General features: G+C 39.1%; 1 protein-coding gene across 5 annotated transcripts in view; it reads right to left on the bottom strand.

The window, feature by feature from the left end:
• LOC127438572 (transcription initiation factor TFIID subunit 1-like) overlaps positions 1 to 23,838 on the bottom strand; it is a 41,544-nt gene that overhangs the window by 1,134 nt on the left and 16,572 nt on the right. For 2 of the 5 annotated variants that reach the window (XM_051694268.1, XM_051694250.1), the window contains exons 16-39: positions 23,090 to 23,194; positions 22,696 to 22,896; positions 22,259 to 22,400; positions 13,835 to 13,965; positions 13,638 to 13,718; positions 13,394 to 13,543; positions 13,142 to 13,261; positions 12,800 to 12,975; positions 11,286 to 11,518; positions 10,673 to 10,877; positions 10,364 to 10,529; positions 10,039 to 10,250; positions 9,828 to 9,936; positions 6,312 to 6,410; positions 6,051 to 6,228; positions 5,899 to 5,966; positions 5,701 to 5,823; positions 4,922 to 5,014; positions 4,755 to 4,839; positions 4,563 to 4,630; positions 3,015 to 3,131; positions 1,520 to 1,624; positions 361 to 456; positions 63 to 276 (exon numbers count right to left, since the gene is read on the bottom strand). In XM_051694268.1, coding sequence (XP_051550228.1) covers positions 63 to 276; positions 361 to 456; positions 1,520 to 1,624; positions 3,015 to 3,131; positions 4,563 to 4,630; positions 4,755 to 4,839; positions 4,922 to 5,014; positions 5,701 to 5,823; positions 5,899 to 5,966; positions 6,051 to 6,228; positions 6,312 to 6,410; positions 9,828 to 9,936; positions 10,039 to 10,250; positions 10,364 to 10,529; positions 10,673 to 10,877; positions 11,286 to 11,518; positions 12,800 to 12,975; positions 13,142 to 13,261; positions 13,394 to 13,543; positions 13,638 to 13,718; positions 13,835 to 13,965; positions 22,259 to 22,400; positions 22,696 to 22,896; positions 23,090 to 23,194 — 3,277 coding nt within the window. The remainder of the gene's footprint in view (positions 1 to 62; positions 277 to 360; positions 457 to 1,519; positions 1,625 to 3,014; positions 3,132 to 4,562; positions 4,631 to 4,754; positions 4,840 to 4,921; positions 5,015 to 5,700; positions 5,824 to 5,898; positions 5,967 to 6,050; positions 6,229 to 6,311; positions 6,411 to 9,827; positions 9,937 to 10,038; positions 10,251 to 10,363; positions 10,530 to 10,672; positions 10,878 to 11,285; positions 11,519 to 12,799; positions 12,976 to 13,141; positions 13,262 to 13,393; positions 13,544 to 13,637; positions 13,719 to 13,834; positions 13,966 to 22,258; positions 22,401 to 22,695; positions 22,897 to 23,089; positions 23,195 to 23,838) is intronic. The other 3 variants (XM_051694259.1, XM_051694276.1, XM_051694284.1) reach the window with 3 other exon arrangements.

The following is a 23,838-nucleotide window of genomic DNA, read 5'->3' as shown; positions in this document are numbered from 1 at the left end:
GAAGTGACATACACAACTGAAACGTCACACACACTTACGTATGCATAAACACACGCACTCACAGGAGAATGGATTGTCTCCCTCCTCCTCACTGGCATCGTCTTCTGCATCTGACATCAGCAGATCCTGGTAGAGCACGCTGGCCTGTGGTGGCCTGCTGGAGCCTTCGTCATCATCGTCATCCTCTTCATCTCCATGCATATGCCTCTGTGGCCGCATGAGGAGCTCATCGTCATCATCTTCTTCATCCTCATCATCCAGATCTCCCTCTTCAGCCTGAAAACTCACAGCATTAAATCTCTAACACTTTGTGTGTTTATTATTATCAGAGTGAGTTTTAGCAGTTTGTGTGTGCATTACCGGAGCAGGTGTTTTAGGTTTGCCATCATCATCTTCCTCAAATCCTTCAATGTCCACATCAGACTCGTCCTCACCCATTCTGCCTCTGTGACGACCCTAAGCAGCACACATAAACGTCAACTTGGTAAAAGGACAGCATAGTACTACAAAGAAGGAGAGAATGCATTACAGAATACCTGAGGCATGCAGGGATGGATGACAAGAGTTTCAAGAATTTGCGCCTCCATGTTTTTTGGACACTAAACACTTAGGGGGCTTTCACACTGGCAGTTTAGTCCAAAACAGAGAACAGTTTACATGAAAAATTGGTAATGTGAAAGCTGTTTTGCGGACCAGGCAGTGGACCGTGGTACTGAAAACGAGAATACCTGTAGAAGGTGGTCTGAGTTTGGTTGCAAGGGAACGCGTGCACCATGAGTGTAAGCGGAACATTGTGGGACACAGAATAGGTGAGGTGTCTTTTCGTGCGTGAGTAAACATGCAACCAGATGTGTCTTCAAAAAAGGTCGTTTGTGAGCATCAGAAATAGTCAACTTCTCCTGGACATGTACACATGCCCAATTACGGCATTCGATGCACAGTGGCGCAAGTGTCATTCACTCTGGTGTGCAAAATTACACCAAATTAATAAATAGTACACAAATATAGTGACGCGGGTTGGGTTCTCCATCATGTGCACGTTTGTGATGATGTTGAAGTTGATTATGGAAAAGCTGTGGGGGGCGCTGGGAACAACTGCACTCATATTTGGACCGCAGCAAACATGCCCAGTATGAAAACCACCTTAGATATGTTGAGAGGATAATTCAAGAGAAACAGCAAATAATGACTGAGACTTCTGCACGAAAACTATAGGCTCTAACAGATTGTGATTACCGCTCTTGTGACACTGCTTAAATAAAACTAAATTGTTTTGTTTTTGCCTGGTCAAAATCTAATCAATTGATAGGAACTGATCAGATGTAGGTCACATTACTAAAGACCAGCCTATTCTTCCTTAAAATGTAATGAAGATGGGTAAGAAAGTCAATTCAACAACTTGCATAAACATCAGAGTGGAGGGATGGCCAAACAGATGGATGAATGGATGAGAAATAGTCTAGCTGGTAAAATGAATGAAGAGATGGACAGAAAGAGCAATACATGGATGGAGGAGTACCTGCCCCCCTCTTTTGTCAGGGGTGGGAGGGATATGCGTAGCCTCTGCTAACAGACTAGAATCTCCCTGCAAACTCACAGACACACTGCTCTCACACACATCAGGCTGAGAGAGAGAAAGAAAGAAAAACCAGGAAAGAAACAAAGAAAAAAGAGAAAGAAAGAAACAAAAAAAAAGACAGAAAAAGAAATGAGGAAAAGAAAGGAAAAATAAAGACAAAAGGAGGAAAGAAAAAGAAAGGAAAAATAAGGGAAAAGAAAGAAAAGGAGGAAAGAATAAAGAAATAAAGAAAGAAGGAAAATAAAGAGGGATAATGAAGAAAGAAAAAGATGGAAAAAGAAAGACAGATAGACAGAAAAAGAAAGAAAAAATGATAAAGAAATAGACAAAAAAAGAAAGAAAATGAAAGAAAAGCACAAAAGATAAACACAGGCATAAAAAGATGAAAAAAGAAAGAAAAAAGGAGAAAGGCAAAAAAGATAAAGAATGAAAGAGACAGAAAAAGACAAAAGAAAGGGTTAAAAAAGAGAGAGAGAAAGAAAAAAGAAAATCACAAAAGATAAAGACAGGCAGAAAAAGATAAAAAAAGAACTTAAAAAGATAGAAAGAAAGAAAAGCAGAAAAGATAAAGACAGACATAAAAAGAAAGATAGAAAAGAAAAAGGAAAGAAACAGAAAGAAAGAAAAAAAAGGAGGAAATAGGAAAAAAGGAAATGAAAAAGGAAAAATGCCCCAGACACAGAAAGACAAACATGCAGCAATAAAGAGAAGAGGAGAAGAAAGGAACAGTGAGGAAATGTGATTTATACCACTACACTGAGAGAATGTTAGGAGAAAGAAAGCGAGTGAGAGATGTATGCTGCCTCCTATTCTATTTTAAAGTGCGGTCACATATCTTTGCACAGAGAAATTCCACGGACGAAATACACTCATCTCAATGGGAATCAGCACAATCTGTAATTTCTTGCATTGGACATCCGGTGACGAAGAACTTTCCCTCAAGGATTTTGTGCAGAGTTCAAGTTTGGTGAACCCTTACAGGTGAAATCGCTGAGTTGACATATAGGAAGTTGTTTGGTTTGGCAGTGACCTCTGTGTCAATGGTGCTTCGTACACAACCACACTGCATATTCCCAATGGACAAGGATACCATTTTAGCAGTGAGTTTCTTTTTCACTCTCTCAGAGTATGAAGAGCAGCATAAAAAGAGGCTGCTTAACAGTTTTTTTTTTTTTTCTTCTTTCACACGCACTCAACATCCGCTAATGCCCTGCAACCAGGGATTCAGTGGAATTTCACCTTTTGAAGGTACAGTATGTGTGACCGCGCCTTTAGGCTAAGATTCATAAACTCCTTACGCTAACATGCTTCAGTTCAGCTGCTATAAAAATACACTTGCACACACAGAACTAGAAACACTCTCAGAACATGCCAGCACTTCTGTGTGTGATGTACATGTAGCAGAAATAGATGTTGCGTGTTTGTGTGTGTGTACCTGTGGTGTGTATGGTCCAGGGGTCAGTGGGTCTAAGCTCTCAAGATCTGCAGCATCCAGAGCAGCTTCTTTAGCAGTAGAGATATCCTTCTCTAGCTGAGTCAGGTGTTCATCATACTAAAACACAGAGACACACTTAAAAATTGGAAAATCCAAACTGAACTGAGACAGCAGATGGCTCTCTTTCACACAACAGTTTGTGGTTCGCCTGAACTAGTCGATTACTAGACATTATTTAGAGTGGCAACATATTACATTTTTACAGGAATGAAAATTAGATTTTGAGGGGTAGACTTTTAGTCTCTTCAACCCACCAAAGAGAATGTAAGTCTATCCCTCACAGCCACGTTCTCATTCCTGTCAAAATGTAAATATGTAGCCACTCTGACTAAGGTCCATTGGTAAAGAAAGCCCTGTATAATCAGACTGGCCATTTGGACACATTTCTTAGGGCTGTTACATAAGATGTGTCTTAAAGGCACATTTAAAGGGATAGTTCACCCAAAAATTTAAATGTTCTCATTATTTACTCACCCTCATGATATCCCAGGTGTGTATGACTTTCTTTCTTCACCAGAACATATTTACAGAAAAATATCTCAGCTCAGTAGGTCCTTAAAATGCAAGTGAATGGAGATTTCTCTTTTGAAGCTCCAAAAATCACAGACAGTCAGCATAAATGGCATTCATAGGACACCAGCTGTTAAATTAATGTCTTCTAAAGCAACACGATTGGTTTTGGTGCAAAAAAGATTTTTTTCCTCTAAATCATGTTTCCATTCTGCAGAGGTATGCGTGTGTGACATAATCGCACTGGTATTTGAATCACGTGAGAACTGACGCAAGTGCATCACGGCCGGAAGAACAGCGCTGTTTACAGTGAGGAGCAGGAATGCTGTACAGTTGCTTGGTTGGTTTTGGTTTAGATCTGTATTGATCTGTTTCTTTACTCACACAATGGTGCGTTTGTGTACTCATCCTGGATCTCTCAATAAAGTGGAGAATGTGAGATTACATCTGTATTCACGGCAATGCGAATGTGTCACACGAGAGACCACTTGGACTCCACCCTCTCGTGAAATGTTGACTTATAGTTAAAAAGTACTTAAATATTTATCTTTTTCGCACCAAAACCAATCGTGTCGCTTTAGAAGATTTTTAATACTTTAACCGCTGGAGTCGTATTGATGAAGTTTATGCTAACTGTCTGTGATTTCTGGAGCTTCAAACGAGAAATCTCCATTCACTTGCATTTTAAGGACCTACTGATCTAAGATATTTTTCTATTTTTCTTCAAATGTGTTCTGGTGAAGAAAGTAAGTCATACACACCAAGGATATCATAAGGGTGAGTAAATGAGAGAATTTTCTTTTTTGGGTGAACTATTCCTTTAACAAGTTTTTTTTTAACTTGATACCCTGTCTTTAAAATACAACATTCATTGCGAGACACTCAAAAACAGAATGCAGACTGCTAGATACACTAGCTGACCTCACGGATCGACTAGCTGACTCTCGTGACTCATGCCTTTCGTGCATACAGACATACCTCTGCTAAAGTCTGCTTGCAGACGTTCACAATTTCCAGAGCTGTTTTGGTATATGGGCTGTCAGGCCCTGCAGGTTTAAACAACAAAACAAACACATAAACAAATTAAAAACTCACTTCAAATGTGTAATCATACGATTAGACAAGAAGAATCAGATCACTTATGACATAAAACATTGGTGTGCTTCTCACCATTGTACTTGACGCTGTTGGCGTGGATAAGACTGACATTAGCAAGAAATATCTCCCGGTTCTGATACTTGTGCTTGGAGATGTTCTACACACACAAACACATATCGTAAGAGATTCTTAAACAGGTCACATTTTAAGATTCTCTCATACATAGACTGCTTTCTGACCTTGCGGAGGGTGTCCAGGTCCATGGGGTTGATGATGACTTTATAATAATCAGGAACAAACTTCTTATTTACAGGATGATGGAAGGGCCATGACTAAAGAGGAAAAAAAAAAAAAAAGAGATGGAATAAGAGAGATTACTATTCCTCTAGTAATCTCTAATATGACAGAGCTGTATTTAAAACTGTTTCTAATTTTTTTGATGTTCAAATACTTTCTCCTAGCCAAGATTTAAATGCAAAAACAATTATAGTTAAAGCATTAGTAGGTTCATTTCACAGAAAAGCATAAAAACTGTTGCTCTGTGGCACTTTCAAAATTCCTCTGTTTGTTTTGAACGACCCATCTAGCCCAACACAACAACACTGGCTCAACCAATGGAGTGAGTTTGGGACAAGACTATTTGGTAATTCGATCAATGGCAGATGGAACCGTATGGTAGTATGTCATTCTGCAATTCCATTTGGTGTCAATAGTAGCAAAGAAATTTCACACTTCAGCTCTTTGCAATGTTCTCAATATTTTCAACATAATGTCTATGTACTTCATCTGTGGCATGCAGTTAATTAGCACAAACAAGATTCAATGTAGAAACAATAAACATGAATATTTACAACTGTATTTACTGTAAACTGTTTATTTGTTTACAAACAAGCTGAAGTTATTGTCTGTCAACATCATCCCACAGATGCATGACTGATTTACAAAATGACACAAAATGCAGTGAACAAGCACCCAAGACCTCAGGAAGGAAGGGGTAGGACAGGAAATGAGCACTCACATCAGGAACGGCCATCATCTTCTGTGTGACAATGTTGTCAAGGATAAAGGAGAAAGCGACTTGATCATCATCGTCCAGAAGAGGATTAATGGCTTTCTCCAAACGAACCAACCGCTCCTCTTTCTGCAAGGACAGACAAGAATTAGACCTCAGTCTCTGCAAGCATGTTTTGAGTCCTGGTAAAAGATTAATATCTACCTCCTTTAGTTTCTCATCACAGAGATTCAGCATCGAATGAGCGACAAGGGTTAAGAGATGCTTTGCACCTGAAAAGACAGAAACAGATCAGAACATCATAAAAACTTCGAAGTTTGAGTCGCATCAGTATGTGTGTGCACATGTGCAAATACCATTATATGTGGCACTGTTTTTGTAGATGAGTTCGACGCTCTCTCTGAACTCTTCTCGTGATGGGTACATGCGCTTGCGGACGTTTTCACGTAACGTCTGCAGGTCCATTGGCCGTGTGATGATCTTGTAATAATCCTTAACGACTTTGCCATTCACAGGCGTGTGAAATGGGTACGTCTGAGAGACAAACACAATAATTACTCAGTGTGGCAGAGTATGTGACTGTGTCTAGTGTGTGTGAGACGATGAATGTGTCTTACATTAGGAAGGTCCCTCATGTCGTTAATGATGCTCTCCAGAACTGAGGAGAGCGTGACCATGGGATCTGTCCTTCTGCGATGGATGGACTTATGAGGACGCTGAAAGAGAGAATATAACGATTAGGGAATGCTACCACATTCTGATTACTCATACAAGGTCTAAAGCAGGGGTTTAATCCTTTCAAGACCATGGACTCCCTTGGTGGATAGAGAGATGGAGCAGGGACACCCTGTTACATAATGTATAAAATTGAGTGTTGCATTTTAAACATTGCCTATGATAACATGTATATAATACTAGGACTGGGTAAAAATATAGATTTTCTGATGCAACACAATCTTCATTGATCAATATTGATTCTTAAATCCTAAGGTTGATCTTTTACTCTATGGGCAACCCTCCACTACAACGAGAAAAGATCACTTGCATTTGCAACCAAATTTCCACGCCATGCGACTAAAAATATCTGTGATTAGCCACTGGCTGGTAAAAGTTCAGATTTCACTCACCAGTGATTGTGTAGCAAAGTGGTGAAGTATTCAGCAGCGAGATCATTTCACTGTGTGTTGAGAGTAAAAATTTGGTTTTGATTTGCTTCATGTAATGTGTGTCCAAAGATGAGATCCACGCAACCCATTTGTAATTGAATAATGTCTTTTTTAATATCCTTTCTGTTCTTTACAGTCAGTTGTTGATTTAAAAAAAAAAAAAAAAAAAAACATTTAATTCTAATCACGCATTGCACAAATGACGTAAAGCCATTCTAGTCTCTCTCGTCAACATGTGTTCGTTTAAAGACGCTCATTACGGAACAGCCAGTTTTCTTAAAGTACCGGTTTTTAGCACATGATCAACAAATCAATTTAAATACTTGTAAATAGTACAAACAATGCATGTAAACAAATATGCAACAAAATATAATATATGCAATATAATTTATTTACGGATGGAATACATGGATTTTTTCATTTTTAAAAGCAAAGATGTAAAATAATAATAATTAATTATAATTAGTAAAATGTATATTTTTGTAATGTACCTAGTTAGAAGGTCCCCTGTATAATTACCATCATAAGCTGGGAGAGAATTTCTTTCATATGTAAGCAAAATGGACATTATAACTGAAATATACCCATTTATAAAAATATCAAATCAAAAACAGAATCAAATCGAGAGCTCCTAAATCGAATCGAAAAATCTTTATCAATACCCAGCCCTATATAGTCCCATTTTAATGGATTTACATATTTTGTTATGATGCTTACACTGCAAAGCCATCAAAATAATCATTACTGATGTACTGGGTCATATACTTGTACTGTTACATATTGATTTAACATAATACATTTGAATGGAAAATTAAACATTTATCTGAACTATGGCTTCTTAACTTGGTTGCAGTTGACAATGTTGTAGTTTTGTTTAAGTTTTCTTGTTTTTTTCTTTTTTTTTTTTTTAAATGGGTTTGATATCAAACAATTGGCACAGGGTATCTGCAGGTTTGCAGGAATGAAATTTAAGACTTTAAGACTTTTTAAGGCCAACTTTAAGAAAAATTTAAGACCACTTTCGCAATAAAAAAACCCAACATTAATTCATTAGCTCGTAAATACAAAACCACTGAGGCTACTTGAATGTATCTGGACATGTTTATATATATATATATATATATATATATATATATATATATATATATATATATATTCTTGTGCATTTATGTGTTAATAAGTTAATACAACATTAAAACTCTAAATGAAATCATTAAGAATGCATGTAGCCTAAAGTATGTAGCCTATATTGTGACCTTACTCTTTAGTCACTTGCTTTCTAGCAAGACATGACGCATTAGACCAATGCTTTGGCAACGTCACCGTTTATGTCAAACATGGAAGTGGTGGCAAAAACCATGCACAAAAAATACACTTTAATTGGATTACGTTGTTGAAAAATTATTCCGAGGGCTCTCGTTGACTGCTGTGGCTTCAAGATCATCAACAGAGCTGACTGGACTGAGATCATTTCAACTCACAACTTTGCAGCATAAATTTATAGCGAACATGATTACATGTTTGTTATTAACTCATCATTATAGTAATTGTATCGCTAAGAACATGTTTGTATTTATGATGGTTTTGTGTCATACTTTCATTTAATCCTCTAATCTGTCAAATCTAACACAACAATCAGCGGGCTTTCTGCCATCACTTACTGCGCATGCGCTGACATTTTTGTAAATAAGAGGATTGGTCTATAGACCTTATTCACAGTAGCGCCATGTTTGATTTTTAATGGGAATGGAAACGAGGCTGTGAGGGATAGACTTACCATTTCTTCAAAGGCATGCATGGTATAAATCTGTAAAAAGCTCCAATATCCCATTTAATTTTCCACAACTCATGTTGTCTGGAGTTTTTTGTCTACTGAATGTCCTTGAAGAGATTTTTTTCAATGTTTTGTACACAGAATGATCCAAAAACACTTTAAACTGCAGTACATCTCATCAAAGAGACTGTACGTCTAACCCGCACAGCCTTGTTGTCATTGTCATTAAACATGAAAGATACCGCTGCTGTGAATAAGGTCTAGCATGTGCTGAATAACATTTATATTTTTTTTTTCTTGGCAGATACCTTTAACAAATACATTAACAGGTAGTTAAAGGGCAGTTCATTTAAAAATTTAATTTCTGTCATCACTGCTCACCCTCAAGTCTGAATTAATTTTTCTCTGCCATGGAACAAAAAAGGCTGCTCTGTCTTGTCTGTCCGTGTGCTGTCAGTGTCCTCTTTGCTCCGCGACGTTATCACTGCGTGAGAAAGTGACGTGTGGCGTGAGAGCGTGAGAACAGTGTCAATTACGTTGGCAGCCCTAGATCTAGAGAGATGGAGATGAGAGATACAACAGGTGTAACTCTGCAGCTGAGTAGTTCTGTTAGCTTTACAATTATAGTGTAAAATAAGGAAGCGCAACGATTTGAAAGGCGTCAAAAGCCTGCTCCAGCCTTGCGCGCTTGCAAATTGTAATGTTGACAGCTTTGTCGATTATAAGCAGGAGCGACAGTGTTAGATATGCAAAATAACGCCATTTGCATTTCGGATTAAAAGGTTTATGAAGGTTTATACATGTGTAACATCGTAAGTTCAGTAAAAATGTACTTCCCTGTGCGTGCTCACACTAAACTCAAGCGTCAGCTGCTAAATGACGGATGCACGAGAGAGAGAGAGAGAGATGATTTTTACTCGTGCAGATTCTGCTGTTTTAAGCGTCTCCTCTATTCACGCCGCAAAATTTAAGACCTAAGCAAACTAAATTTAAGACTTCTCGTAATTTAAGATATTTAAGACTTTTTATGGCCTTAAATTTTAAAAAGTAAATGTAAGACTTTTTAAGGACCCGCAGATACCCTGTGGCAAAATCCCTTAAGTACTGCTGCGGACACCACTGTTGAAGACCCCTGGTCTAAAGAGACCTGTGATTACTATGGTACAAACAAAAACATATAAACACATTCTTACATTGAGGTAGTCACAGTGAACAGTTGTCCCCACACGTCTTTTCTTTTTAGGAGGAAGCTGTTGTTTGGGGAACTTCAGGACCAGAGATTTTCGCCTCACTTCATCAGCACTAAAACAGTACATTAAACAATCACAGATTAAGCCTCAGGACAATGCTACAGGGCCTAAATTCTAACACACCTCAACCATTGGTCAAATAAACGTGTGTCACCTCTCAATGAGCTGCTTTCCGAGCACGATCTTGGTTCCTTCGACTTTGATGAGTTCTTCATTGTCATTGTGGATCACTGTCTTCTCCAGCTCCTCTTCCTGTTCCTCAGTCATGGCCACTGGATTAGAGGGCGGGGCATTGGTTTGGTAGTACAATGGGCAAAACTTATTAGTCCTCATGTGGCCAATTGCACCACAAGCTCCACATTTCAGCTGGAGAATGAAAAAGAGTATTAGTTTGACTGTGCAGGCAAAGATCAATGAGGAATGTACTCTTTTACACAGTAAGACACTTTCTGGAGAACATTTTTGCGAGTAGCAAGCACCTTCAGGTCTGGTCGTTCTTTGGCCTTCTTGGCTTTTTTCTCAGGTGGACCTTTAAATTTGTCTTTCTCCTGATTTCGTTTGAGGCGCCGCAGTTGCTCCTGAATCCTTCTGCGTTCCTTTCTCATCTCCTCTCTGTGCTGATCGTCAAACAACGCAAACTTACGACTGCAAACATGCATACCCAGACACACACAAAAACAAAGCGATAAAGCACAATTTAGAAAGGCTGGATTTCAAAACATTCCAACAATATACAATTAAAACAAATCAAAGTGCCATCACTCTTGAGAATACAAACAGACTCTTACATGAAGTCATCGTCCTTTGTGGTGCGTATCCGCAAATAAGCATCAATTACAGATGGTTTGCGGACAGTCTCACAGCGCACATACTCTTTGCCATCCTCATCACGGAATGTGCGATAAATCTTCAGTCTTCGCCCTGTCGCAGAGTTTAGGCTAGTGACAGAGGATGCATCATCATCTTTGTGAGAGCTGGTAGAAAGGGCACTCGCTACAATACACAAACATATACTGTGTAATTAGTTACAAAGAAGGACATGGATCAGGGTATAAATATACAAAAATGTACCCTCACAGCAGCAAAAATATTATGGTATATCATGGTACATGTCCAAAAAAATAATGGAAGTAGCATGGAACCATGTCCAAAAAAACATGGCATTTTTGTACTGCAAGTGTATTTTTTTGTAAAGGGCACTTCAAAAAAGTACCAAAAAGTATCAATGTACTTTTTACGTCTTTTGGACAAAAACCATCTAAACACCATATTACGTGAATTTCAGTACCATAAACATATATGTCTCAAAGTACCATGGTATTACCATTTGATATGTTCAATGTACCATGGTACCACCACAGTACTTTTTTTGTAAGGGTAGACATGGTCTCAAACACGCACACATACAGCCTTTGCGTCGTTCCTTGCGCCCCCTCTCTCTCTCATTGTCCTCTCCCATCAGCATTCGCTGCAGTTCTTTCCTCTCCTGTTCTTCTCTCTCTCTGCTCAGCTGAGAACTGGTCTTCTTATTTTGCAGCATGTTCTCAATGTTTTTGCCCATCTCCTCAAAATCACTGTCCTCCGCTGAACTGCTATCTGTGTCTGTGGACAACACCTCTGTGGACTCCAACACCCTAAAACCCATAAAGTACTTGTGTTAATTGAGACTAAATGGATAGTCCACCAAAATTCAGTCATTGTTTACTCACCCCTTTGTTGTTATAACACCAAATGACTTTCTATCTTTTTCTAAACCAAGGGACTGTGATGTCACACAATTGCAGTTTGTGGTGACCACCTCTTCAATCTTCAAAAGGACGCAAAAATATAATTCAGAAGTCTAATAAATTTGTTCATGAGAGTTCACAAGATTAGCAGTTAAACTGCACCCACTCGCGAGATGGGGCACTCAGGCGAAAACTCGCTTTGTTTATCTAAAACAGGTCCACCACAGCGATACTAATAACAGAACACAAAACAGCTGCACACAAAACAGAGAACAGACCTTACTGAATATATCTGATGAGTTTGTAGTTGGAGACTACATGCATTTCTATGCCCAGCCTCATTTGTTGGAAACAGAGTACTCAATTAAACTGAGAGAGGAGCTGAGAAAGCCACAGTCACACCGTGTCCTAACCACACGACAAATGACACGTGATCAAAGGTATCTTTTCTATGTTAATCAGAGTTTTTGCCCTAAGCAGCCATGACGAGTGACAGGACATTCTGCCAATCGTTTGGATTCTAATTTCGGCATCGCGCAGGGTAACCCCGTCAGCTGTGAACAGGCACAGGTCCAAAAACTTTCTCATAACAGTATACTGAAGCCAGCATCTCATGAGCCGGATAAAAACTTGATTTTGGCAGAGACACCTACAGACTGTTTTTGCTGAGGTCTCACTCTCTTCAGGCAGAGGTCTGTCCCACACACACTATTTCAGAATGGAGAATAAGGCTGGGCATATAAATGCATCTATTCTTGGACTACAATCTCTTCAGACATGTTTAGTAAGTTCTGTTCTCTGGTTTGTGTGCAACTTTGTTGTGTTCTGTTGTTAGTATGGCTGGGGCATACCTGTTTTTAGATAAATAAAATTAGTATTCACCTGAATGACAATGGAATAATTTTTTAGACTTCTGTATTATACTTCTGCATTCTTTTGAAGCTTGAAGAGGTTGTCACCATACACTGCCACTGTATGGCATCACTGAGCACAACATTTTTTTCACAAGTTCTCCCTTTGTGTTTAGAAAAAAGAAAAAGTCATATTAGGCTATAACAACACAGGGGTGAGTAAACAATGACTGAATTAAAATTTTTGGGTGAACTATTCCTTTAAAGCAGAAGTCATCTGGAATGTAGAGAGGTGTAGGAGGTTGCAGAACCCTGCGGCATTCTCTAAATTTCTCACTTGTTCTGCAGGTCAAATATCCTCTGGCACTCCTCTTTATAACGTTCCTGATGTTCTGCTACAGAGAACCGAGACCCACGAGCAAATTTACTCATAGGCCCCTCCCCTGAACGAGCCTGCTCTGTAGACATGGTCCTCACGACATCGATTACCTCCCAACGGGACAGTTTCTTTATCTGCATACACACATGTACATATTAGAAAGCTGGCAAAACACAATTTTAGTCAAGAAACCACAAAATTATCATCAAGAATTGTTATCATTAGGAATCACTAGCCTGCAATCAGTGACTTATTATCTATGATTATATATTAGCTCGTTAAGAGGACTTTCAGTGTCACCTCTTCCTCAGGGACTCCAAACTTGCGGAGAAGCTGTTTGGCATTTTTGAGTGACAGGCGTCTCAGATCTGCATCAGTTCCTGTCACAGTCTTTTTCACTGGCTGGGGCTCTCGGTCATCCTGAAAAAAATCAGGAAACACAGTGTGTGAAGTAAGTGTGATAAAGTATGAGTGTGTGTGTAGAATATTCTCATTTGTCTGAGACATTTTTAATTGGGCAGGAGCTGTGCCAAATGATCAGACGGCACGTACCTTCTGCTGTGTAGGTTTATTAGGGACTTTAACATATGAGAATCCTTCTCCACAGCCAGTGGGGTCTGCGACACCTGTGACCTCCAGGAGACACTTTCCCTTCATGGCTGCAATGAACGCCCGGGTTGTGTTCCATGGAGCAGTGCGCACCTGATCATACACGTACATCGACATAAGCAAACAATCAAAGCAGACTTCCTCCAGCACAGAGACAATATGGAGATGTTCTCAATAAACTCCTTACCTCATCATCAATCTTCATCTGGAATTCTTCTTCATTTTCTTCCTCAGGTGCAAAGAATGACTTCTCACCATACCCAGCATCCTGAGAGAAAGAACAGTGTACATTAGCTGGTGTGTATCGGTGAGAAAACAGTGCATGTAGGCATAGGAAGAGTCTGTGCATGTGTTTGTGGGCATGTGCATCTGCAACGCATATACCTTTAGTCTCTGCTCTGCTACCTGCATACTGTAGTATGCACAGCACTGCTCAGGAGAGACCACTGCTCTGATCTCCTCTTCAGTAGGAAGCCGAAAATCAGGCTTCAGTACCCACCAGTTAGAATCCATGCCTGAAAGAGTGAACATGAGAGGGCTTCAGAACAGGGCAAACAAGACAGAGGTGAGTCTTGTTTGTGTGATTTTTTTTAATGGGATAGTTCACTCAAAAATGAAAATTCGGTCTAGGGGTCCAATTTTCATAATTTTTCTAATTATCAGAATCAGGGCCGTAACCACAATATACTTTGAGGGGGACAAGTCCCCACCAATAATCAGATATGGCCAGATTGTCCCCCCCAATAATTAATATCCTTGTTGCTGTTCTGCTGCAGTCCACTATGCATCGCTGTCTATTTGTCATTAAGTTGTAGCAGGAATAACATAATGGTTTAAAAAAGTTTAATGTTTACCACACTCAGTAGTCTAACACCACTCGTCAATGTCAAATGAGATAGCCAATCAAATCGATAAAGGCAGGACTCAAGTTTAATATGAAAAGCGGGAACCTCGTGGATTATTCCAGCGCCACACATCAGCTAGCAGTTCAGGTTAGTGTTTGCGTCATGTGTGATGTAAGTATCTAACTAAACATGCAATATTTGACAAATGTTTGATGATTGAAACACTGTACCAACCGACATTAATTTCCAAGTGTGCAAACTATTCGCCATTTGCCGAAATTTGCTGTTTTGAATTTAAAATATGTCATGTAGAGTACGTGATTTGTTACATCATTTATCACTATGAATGTGAAAACATTAACGGAGCAGTTTTCAGCGAATCAAGCTTAAGACAAAAGAATGTGTGTATATTATGAATGAACTGAATGAATGTGGTAATCTGGCAGGCTTTTGAAGCAGCTATTAGAAAATTCTCTTGACATTGTCCAAGAAAATCATCTATTAAAAAACCCCCCACAAACTAAAGCGTTATCACCCAGATCAGAACTAGAACATGGTAAGTCCTGTGACTTGTGGCTTCTATTGAGTTTTTAGGTTGTGGCAAGGACAGTGTCATATATTCTCAATGCATCTCGGATGAGATGTTAAACCGAGGTCCTGACTCTCTGTGGTCATTAAAAATCCCAGGTTACTTCTCGTAAAGAGTAGGGGTATTACCCCGGTGTCCTGGCCAAATTCCCCCCACTGGCCCCATCTATAATGGCCTCCTAATAATCTCTATCCCTGAATTGGCTACTTCACTCTACTCTCCTCTCCACCAATAGCTGGTGTGTGGTGGGCGTTCTGGCGCACTATGGCTGCTGTCGCATCATCCAGGTGGATGCTGCACACTGGTGGTGGTTGAGGAGATTCCCCCTATACTATGTGGAGCACTTTGAGTGCCTAGAAAAGTGCTATATAAAATGTAAGGAATTATTATTAGGTAATAATTTAAAATCAATTTAAGATTTTCTACATAATTTATTTATGTCTTCTTTATGTCTTTAATTAATTCTGAATTCTCCCAACAGTCTTCTTTTAAAAGAGACTCCAGTTAAAGGAAAAGTTCACCCTTATGTTGCTCAAAACCCATATGCTGTTACTTTTTTGTGGAACATGAAAATAGATATTTAAAGCAGCTCTATTACATAGAATAACAGTTTATAGTGAGCAGGAGCTGTCAAGCTCCAAAAAGGATAAATACTATAAAGCACTATTAAAGGTTCAGTGTAAAGACATCATAACAGTAGTCCAAATGACTTGTGCATGATATTACAAGCTTTCTGGTGCCATACAACAGCTTTGTGTTGTATGGACTACTTTTAAGGTATTTTTATAATGATTTTTTTTCCCTCTTTCGACCTTGACAGCAGTGGTCAATATGAAGTGTTTTTGTATGGAAAAGAGCAGCATTTGGTTTCCTGAAGAAAATATTGTGTTAAGGTTCTACTGGGAGGAAAAAACGAGAGACAACTTGAGGGCTGTAAATAATTTTGTGTATTTTCTTTTTGCGAGCCAGCTGACACAGTCATGTAATTTTACAGATACATCAGATGAAAAGAAATTCTATTTATATTTGCCTTTTCTTTGAGACGGCACAAAAAAGAATTAAATGACTGAAAAATGACCGGCAAATTGCTAGCAATGCAGACATGCTGAATGCATTCAGTGCCTTTACAATATTAAAGGACCAAAGAGGACCATTATATTTGTGACTTCAACACCTATGCTACAGTTTCATTAAACAAATAAAAAATGTTCAAGACATGGTTACGGCCTTGATCGGAATCGTCATTTTGTCTGATTTGATTGTCGATAAATTTTAAAATGTGCTCTGTTGGCTCTGATGCACTACCTACCAATTGAATGTTCTCCCTTCTTTCCTCAACTGTTTGTCTATCCCTCTACTAAATTCCTCCAATTCACTGAAATAGTAAAAGGAGAACATAATCTCTGCTGGGTTAACAGAAATATTAGGTGGGAACTTGCTGTGATGCCCTTATGTTTGCCTGTGTGCTTCCTTTCTATGTGTCTTTAAAAAAAAATGTGTTCATGGGAAGCTGGCATATAGGACTTTTTTTTTGAAGTACTGGCTTCACACGGACCCTTTGCATCTGTCCACTTGTGAGGGTTGTTGGAGCTGGAATGTTGGGAGTTGTTGGAGATGGGATGATGGTGGTTGTTGGAGATGTGATGGTGGTGGTTCTTGGAGCTGGGATGGTGGGGGTTATGGCAGGGTGCTTCTCCTTGCACACATAAGTCAACACATAGTTGAGCTTGCCAAAATCGCTTTTTCATTAAACAAATAAACAGACTGGCTAACAGTTCGTTTTGCAGCAGGCTATCAGAAGCTAATATATGATTGTTTGTAGTGACTTTAAAACTATAGTTAGTAACTCTCACTTCGGCTACATTAACTTTGCTGTCCAATTCAAGACACCACAATTGTTTTTAACGTTAAACAAATAAAACTTGATTCACATTCAGTACTCACACTCTGATTGTTGTCCATCTTGTATTAGTGTCCTATTGCTAGAAATACGGTCCTTGGTCATCCAATTCGCTAGGTGGCGCTGTCAAATAATAAAAATAAAAAAAAATAAAAACTGCGGGATCATGCTACTCCTGATGCCACCGCCTCTCTCTGAATGGTTACTGCTTGTAGTCTGGCTCAATGTCCCGCCCACAGTATTATCGGATTGGATATACGTCACGAGTAAATGGCCAATCAACACTGTACTCTGTATTCATGGGGGAGATGTGGGAGAGAGGAAAGCAGCGAGAGAAAGGTGAATCACTGAGAAGACAAGTTGTTTTCAAAGGTTAGAATGCAGATACTGAAGTTACAATAAACATCACAATACTCTATGCAGCGGTCACCAATTAGCGGACGATTTCTTCCATCTGGACCGCGAGACATAATGACAACGGTTGCACGTCACACTTTAGGTTATTTTAAAGACAGCAGACCGTAACGGAGAAATACAGTGAGCAGCAATAAAGATGGGCGGAAGAGATAAGGACTGATTTAACGGAGTACTCGCCCTTATGAGTTGGTGTTTTTACATGTTATAGCTGATGATGGCATTGATAGTGGTAGCCAGCTAACCAACATTAGGAGGTTTAGCAAACGTAACGTCAACTTTGCTAGCGTTAAATCTTTCACCTGCGTTGTGAATAAAATCCCGTTGCCCTTTCTGCACTTGACAAAACGGGCTAGCCAGCAAACTACATGAAGAGCATCAACCTCAATAACATTGATTCTCGTCTGTTATCACACGTTAATACATAACATTCTGTTAAGAGTGGTTTAGTTCGTTATTTTTATTTAAAGTTTCAGTTCAAAAGAAATGCTGCCTCCACTTTATTAAAAAAAAAAAAAAAAAATCAAGTTATGTTGTGTTCTATAATTTTTCAAAAGATAATATTAAAATATTCTGTTTTGCAGTATTCATTTAACACACGTTCATTAGTGACGTGTAAATTTGGACACTAAAATTTTAATTTTTACTGCAAATGTATATCGGCCCCAAATATCATTTATCGGTCTCTTTGATTACTATATCGGTCGACCCCTAATTCGGTCACCATTTATTCACCCTCAAGTTGTTACAGACAAGTATGAAATTCTTCCGTAAAACACAAAAGGTGTCAGTCCGAGTATTAGTCTTAGTCACCATCAAGGCCGTAACCATGTCTTGAACATAGGAGGGGAACAAACAATTTTGGGGGTGGGGGGTCATGGGTGTTGAGGTCACAAAAATAATGGTACTCGGTCCTTTAAAATAGTAAAGGCGATAAAATTATAATTTTCTGAATAAAGGCTTTAAACGTGTTTACGTTTTTTTTAAATGCGACCAAAATTTGATAATTTTTGGTTTTAAAAGAGATTTTTTTTTTTAATTCACAAAGTATAAGACAAACACTGTGTCTGCATTGCTAGCAATTTGCCAGTTTCAGTCATCTTTTCTTTCTTTTTAGTGCTGTATCAAAGAAAATATTAATATAATTTGAATTTCTTTTCATCACTGATGTGTCTGTAAAATGACATGACATCAGCTGGTTAGCAAAAAGAAAATATACAAAATTATTTACTGCCTTCAAGTTGTCCCTTCAAGGAAACACCCCGGCATTACATCTTAAATGTAGTTATATTTAATGCGTTATAGCTTTATTTAAGTTAAAAAAATACGGAAGCATTTACTAATACATATATATACACAGTTGAAGTCAGAAGTTTACATACATCTTAGCCAAATACATTTAAACTCAAGTTTTTCACAATTCCTGATATTTAATCATAGAAAACATTCCCAGTTTTAGGTCAGTTAGGATCACTACTTTATTTTAAGGATGTGAAATGTCGGGGGCCTGGGTATCTCAGCCAGTATAGACGCGACTCCAGGGGTGGTAGTCAGCAAGTTCGAATCCAGGGCGTGCTGAGTGACTCCAGCCAGGTCTCCTAAGCAACCAAATTGGCCCGCTTGCTGGGGAGGGTAGAGTCACATGGGGTAACCTCCTCGTGGTCGCTATAATGTGTGGTTCTCGCTCTCGTTGGGGCACATGGGGAGTTGTGCGTGGATGCCGCAGAGAATTGCGTGAAGCCTCCACACGCTATGTCTCCGCGGTAATGCGCTCAACAAGCCACGTGATAAAGACGCACGGATTGATGGTCTCAGACACGGAGGCAACTGGGATTCATCCTCCACCACCCGGATTGAGGCGAGTCATTATGCCACCATGAGGACTTAGAGCACATTGGGAATTGGGCATTCCAAATTGGGGAGAAAAGTGGAGAAAAAAAACATTCCCAATGGGTCAGAAGTTTACATACACTTTGTTAGTATTTGGTAGCATTGACTTTAAATTGTTTAACTTGGGTCAAACATTTTGGGTAGCCTTCCACAAGCTTCTCACAATAAGTTGCTGGAATTTTGGCCCATTCCTCCAGACAGAACTGGTGTAACTTGAGTCAGGTTTGTAGAACTCCTTGCTCGCACACACTTTTTCAGTTCTGCCCACAGATTTTCTATCGAATTGAGGTCAGGGCTTTGTGATGGCCACTCCAATACCTTGACTTTGTTGTCCTTAATCCATTTTGCCACAAATTTGGAGGTATGCTTGTGGTCATTGTCCATTTGGAAGACCCATTTGCGACCCAGCTTTAACTTTCTGGCTGATGTCTTTAGATGTTGCTTCAATATATCCACATAATTTTCCTTCCTCATGATGCCATCTATTTTGTGAAGTGCACCAGTCCCTCCTGCATCAAAGCATCCCCACAACATGATGCTTCCACCCCCATGCTTCACGGTTGGGATGGTGTTCTTCGGCTTACAATCCTCACCCTTTTTCCTTCAAACATAACGATGGTCATTATGGTCAAACAGTTCAAATTTTGTTTATCAGACCAGAGGACATTTCTCCAAAAAGTAATATATTTGTCCCCATGTGCACTTGCAAACTGTAGTCTGGCTTTTTTATGGCAGTTTTGGAGCAGTGGCTTCTTTCTTGCTGAGCAGCCTTTCAGGTTATGTCGATATAGGACTCGTTTTACTGTGGATATAGATACTGATATAGATACTTGTCTACCTGTTTCCTCCAACATCTTCACAAGGTCCTTTGCTGTTGTTCTGGGATTGATTTGCACTTTTGCACCAAACTACATTCATCTCTAGGAGACAGAATGCATCTCCTTCCTGAGCAGTATGATGGCTACATGGTCCCATGGTGTTTATACTTGAGTATTATTGTTTGTACAGATGAACGTGGTACCTTCAGGCATTTGGAAATTGCTCCCAAGGATGAACCAGACTTGTGGAGGTCTTGGATGATTTCTTTTGATTTTCCCATGATGTCAAGCAGAGGCACTGAGTTTGAAGGTAGGCCTTAAAATACATCCACAGGTACACCTCCAATTCAGTACACCTCCTATCAGAAGCTAATTGTCTAAAGGCTTGACATAATTTCTGGAATTTTCCAAGCTGCTTAAAAGGCACAGTTAACTTAGTGTATGTAAACTTCTGACCCACTGGAATTGTGATATAGTCAATTAAAAGTGAAACAATCCATCTGTAAACAATTGTTGGAAAAATTACTCATGTCATACACAAAATAGATGTCCTAAATTACTTGCCAAAACTATAGTTTGCTAATATGAAATCTGTGGATTGATAAAAAAAATTTTTTTTTTAATGACTTAAATGTATGTAAACTTCTGACTTCAACTGTATGTGTGTGTGTGTGTGTGTGCATATATATATATATATATATATATATATATATATATATATATATATATATATATATATATATATATATATAGTGCTGTGAAAAAGTTCTCTTCTGTTTTTGTGTATATCTCATACTAAATTGTTTCAAATATTTTAACAAAATCTAACATAAAACAAAGGCAATCTGAGTAAACACAAAATACAGTTCTTAAATGATGTTATTTATTGAAGCAAAAAAGTTATCCAATACTAAAACTGGGCATGTATGAAAAAGTATTTGCCCCCTTAGTTACTAAATCCCCAAATCTATGAAACTGCATTCGTAATGGGGTTCAGCTTGACTAGTCACACCCAGGCCTGATTACTGCCAGAACTGTTCAATCAAATCAACACCTAAATAACACTTTTTCAGCAGCATGAAATTGGCTAAAAGGTCTCACCCAGTAGCACACTATGCCAAGGTCGAAAGAAATTCCAGAAATAATGAGGAAAAAGGTGATTGAAATACATCAGTTTGGGAAGGGTTACAAAGCTATTTCAAAGGCTCTGGGACTCCAAATAACCACAGTGAGAGCCATTATCTCCAAATAGAGAAACTTGGCAGAGTAGTGAATCTTACCAGAAGTAGCCGACCTTCCAAAATTCCTCCAAGAGCACAGCGACGACTCATCCAGGAAGTCACAAAAAAAGCCAAAGACAACATCAAAGAAACTGTAGGCCTCTCTCACATCAATAAAGGTCATTGTTCATGACTCCTATCAGGAAGAGTGGCAAGGCGAAAACCACTGCTAACCCAGAAAAACATTAAGGCACGTCTGAATTTTGCCAAAACACACATTGATGATCCTCAAAGCTTTTGGGAGAATTTTCTGTGGACTGATTAGTTGAAAGTGGAACTGTTTGGAAGACAGAGGTCCCATTACATCTGGCGTAAATCAAACAGAATTCCACAAAAAGAACATCATACCTACGGTCAAGCATAGTGGTGGTAGTGTGATGGTGTGGGGATACTTTGCTGCTTCAGGGCCAGGGTGACTTGCAATAATTGAGAGAAACATGAATTCTGCTCTCTACCAGAAAGTCCTAAAGGAGAATGTCCGGTCATCAGTTCGTGAGTTGAAGCTGAAGCGTAACTGGATTATGCAGCAAGACAAGGATACAAAGTCCAAAAGAAGCAAAATTTTAGTTTTGGAGTGGCCTACTCAAAGTCCTGACTTGAGCCTGATTGAGGTGCTGTGTGGCAGGACCTTAAACGGGCAGTTCATGCTCGAAAACCCTCCATTGTGGCTGAACTCAAGCAGTTCTGCAAAAAAGAGTGGGCCAAAGTTCCACCACAGCCTTGTGAAAGACTGATCTCCAGTTATCGGAAGCATTTGGTTGCGGTTGTTGCTGCTAAAGGTGGCACAGCCAGCTATTAAGTTTAAGGGGGCAGTTAGTTTTTAACATGGGTGATATAGGTGTTGGATAACTTTTTTGATTCAATAAAAAAAAAAAACATATTTGAAAAATGTATTTTGTGTTTACTCAGGTTGCCTTTGTTTTATGTTATGGCTCGTTTGAAGATCTAAAAAAATATAGTACAAAAAATATACAAAAATAGAAGAAATCAGGAGGGGGGCAAATGTGTGTGTGTGTCCGCATGAGAGAGAGAGAGAGAGAGAGAGAGAGAGAGAGAGAGAATGTAAGTGCACCTGTGCGTTTAAAGTCGGCACAAAGTTTGAGGCGTTTACGGATGCTGCTCTCAGAGTGAGAGGGAAAAGCCTTCTTTATGTCCTCCATACGTATACGCCGAGGACGATCTTTACTCTTCCAGAACAGACGATAGATAAACACCTACAGCGAAAGAGAGAGATTATTTAAATACACAACAAAGAGAGGGGAAAAATAGACAATTTCAAACTTCTATGGGTGTTCCAGAGGAACCGATCATTTTACTCCTGTCTTGTATAATCAGCACTGGTTAGCTGTCTTAGTCGGTCTCCAATAGACAAAAACTCTAATGTCCAAAGCTCTTCAAGCCCTTGCCCATCTGTCTGAGCTACTCATAAATACACTGCTGTTTAATACTTTTCATTATTAACAGGCAATCATAATAACATGAGGAGAGAGAACTGGGTGCTGGTGTTACCTGTAGGAAGTCTCGAATGTGTGTGTTGGCTCGTTTTGAGTTGGGTCCTGGCACTTCATAGAGAGGACACTCCTGTCCCACCACAAATATGTCTACCAATTCTCTGATGAAGTAACCCTGCCTTGTCCGGATAATTAGGAAATCTGTCTCGGGCATCTTATGCAGGTAGATCGGAGCTCTGAACAAGTTATTTTCAAAGGCCTATGACAAACATATATATATATATATATATATAAAAACAATATATTTTAAATTAAGCAATAGCTAATTAATTTATAAAAATAAGAATGAAAACATGAGCTTAACACAGTATGAAAAGAGAGAAAGAGAGAGTGTATGTTGTAGTAGTAACTGTCCAAATTGCGGTCATATTGTACGAGTACGTGTGTGTTACCTGCAGTAGTTGTCCAGGGTGCAAAGATCCCAGGAATGGTGATGTATGACAGTAAACAGTCTCTCCATATTTACAGTCAGGTGCTCCTGGGTCTTTACCGGGTTTCTGCAAACACATGCATTGACAATGCCACCATAATCAGTATCACATTAAAAAACATCACATTCACATAATTCCCAAAACAATGGTAAGAAATCCTTCGCAAAAGTTACAACCTCTGCTAATGCACATGTATCGCTCTATAGATGGATCCGCCTGTGTTTCACCTGGGTCAACATTCTACAGAGAGAAGCTTTCCTATTGGTATTTAAATCAGTTGATGACATCACAGTTCTGCACGCATTGGTGTGTAGTTTAAAATGGTAAGCGGAGAAAACAAGCTTTAGATACTGAAGCTCCCTGTGTCATTCAAATCTCCCATATGGGAACATTTTATTTTTGCTGTCAATTACAACAGCAATGGTCAAAATAACTTTCCAAACAGGCACTGTATGCAGACATTGCTCGACACAAGTGCAGTGTACTGGTAATACACTGATATATGATTAGCTATTAACGGCAACATTACCCGGGGATAGATAGTGCGTGGCACATACAGAGCCCGAAACTGCACACACTCCCTTCCGTTTTTAAGCAGGCACTCAGTGCTAGTTCGGACAGACACGAAACCATAACTAAAGAGCTTGGGAAGTTCATTGCCAAGGTTATGCTGCTCCAGTGATGAAGATGTGGGATTTCCACATATGATT

This window comes from Myxocyprinus asiaticus, chromosome 4 (assembly GCF_019703515.2).
Source record: "Myxocyprinus asiaticus isolate MX2 ecotype Aquarium Trade chromosome 4, UBuf_Myxa_2, whole genome shotgun sequence".
In the NCBI taxonomy this organism is placed as follows: Eukaryota; Metazoa; Chordata; class Actinopteri; order Cypriniformes; family Catostomidae; genus Myxocyprinus; species Myxocyprinus asiaticus.
The sequence above is the reverse complement of the archived record's forward strand: the minus strand, read 5'-3'. Positions and strand labels throughout refer to the sequence as shown.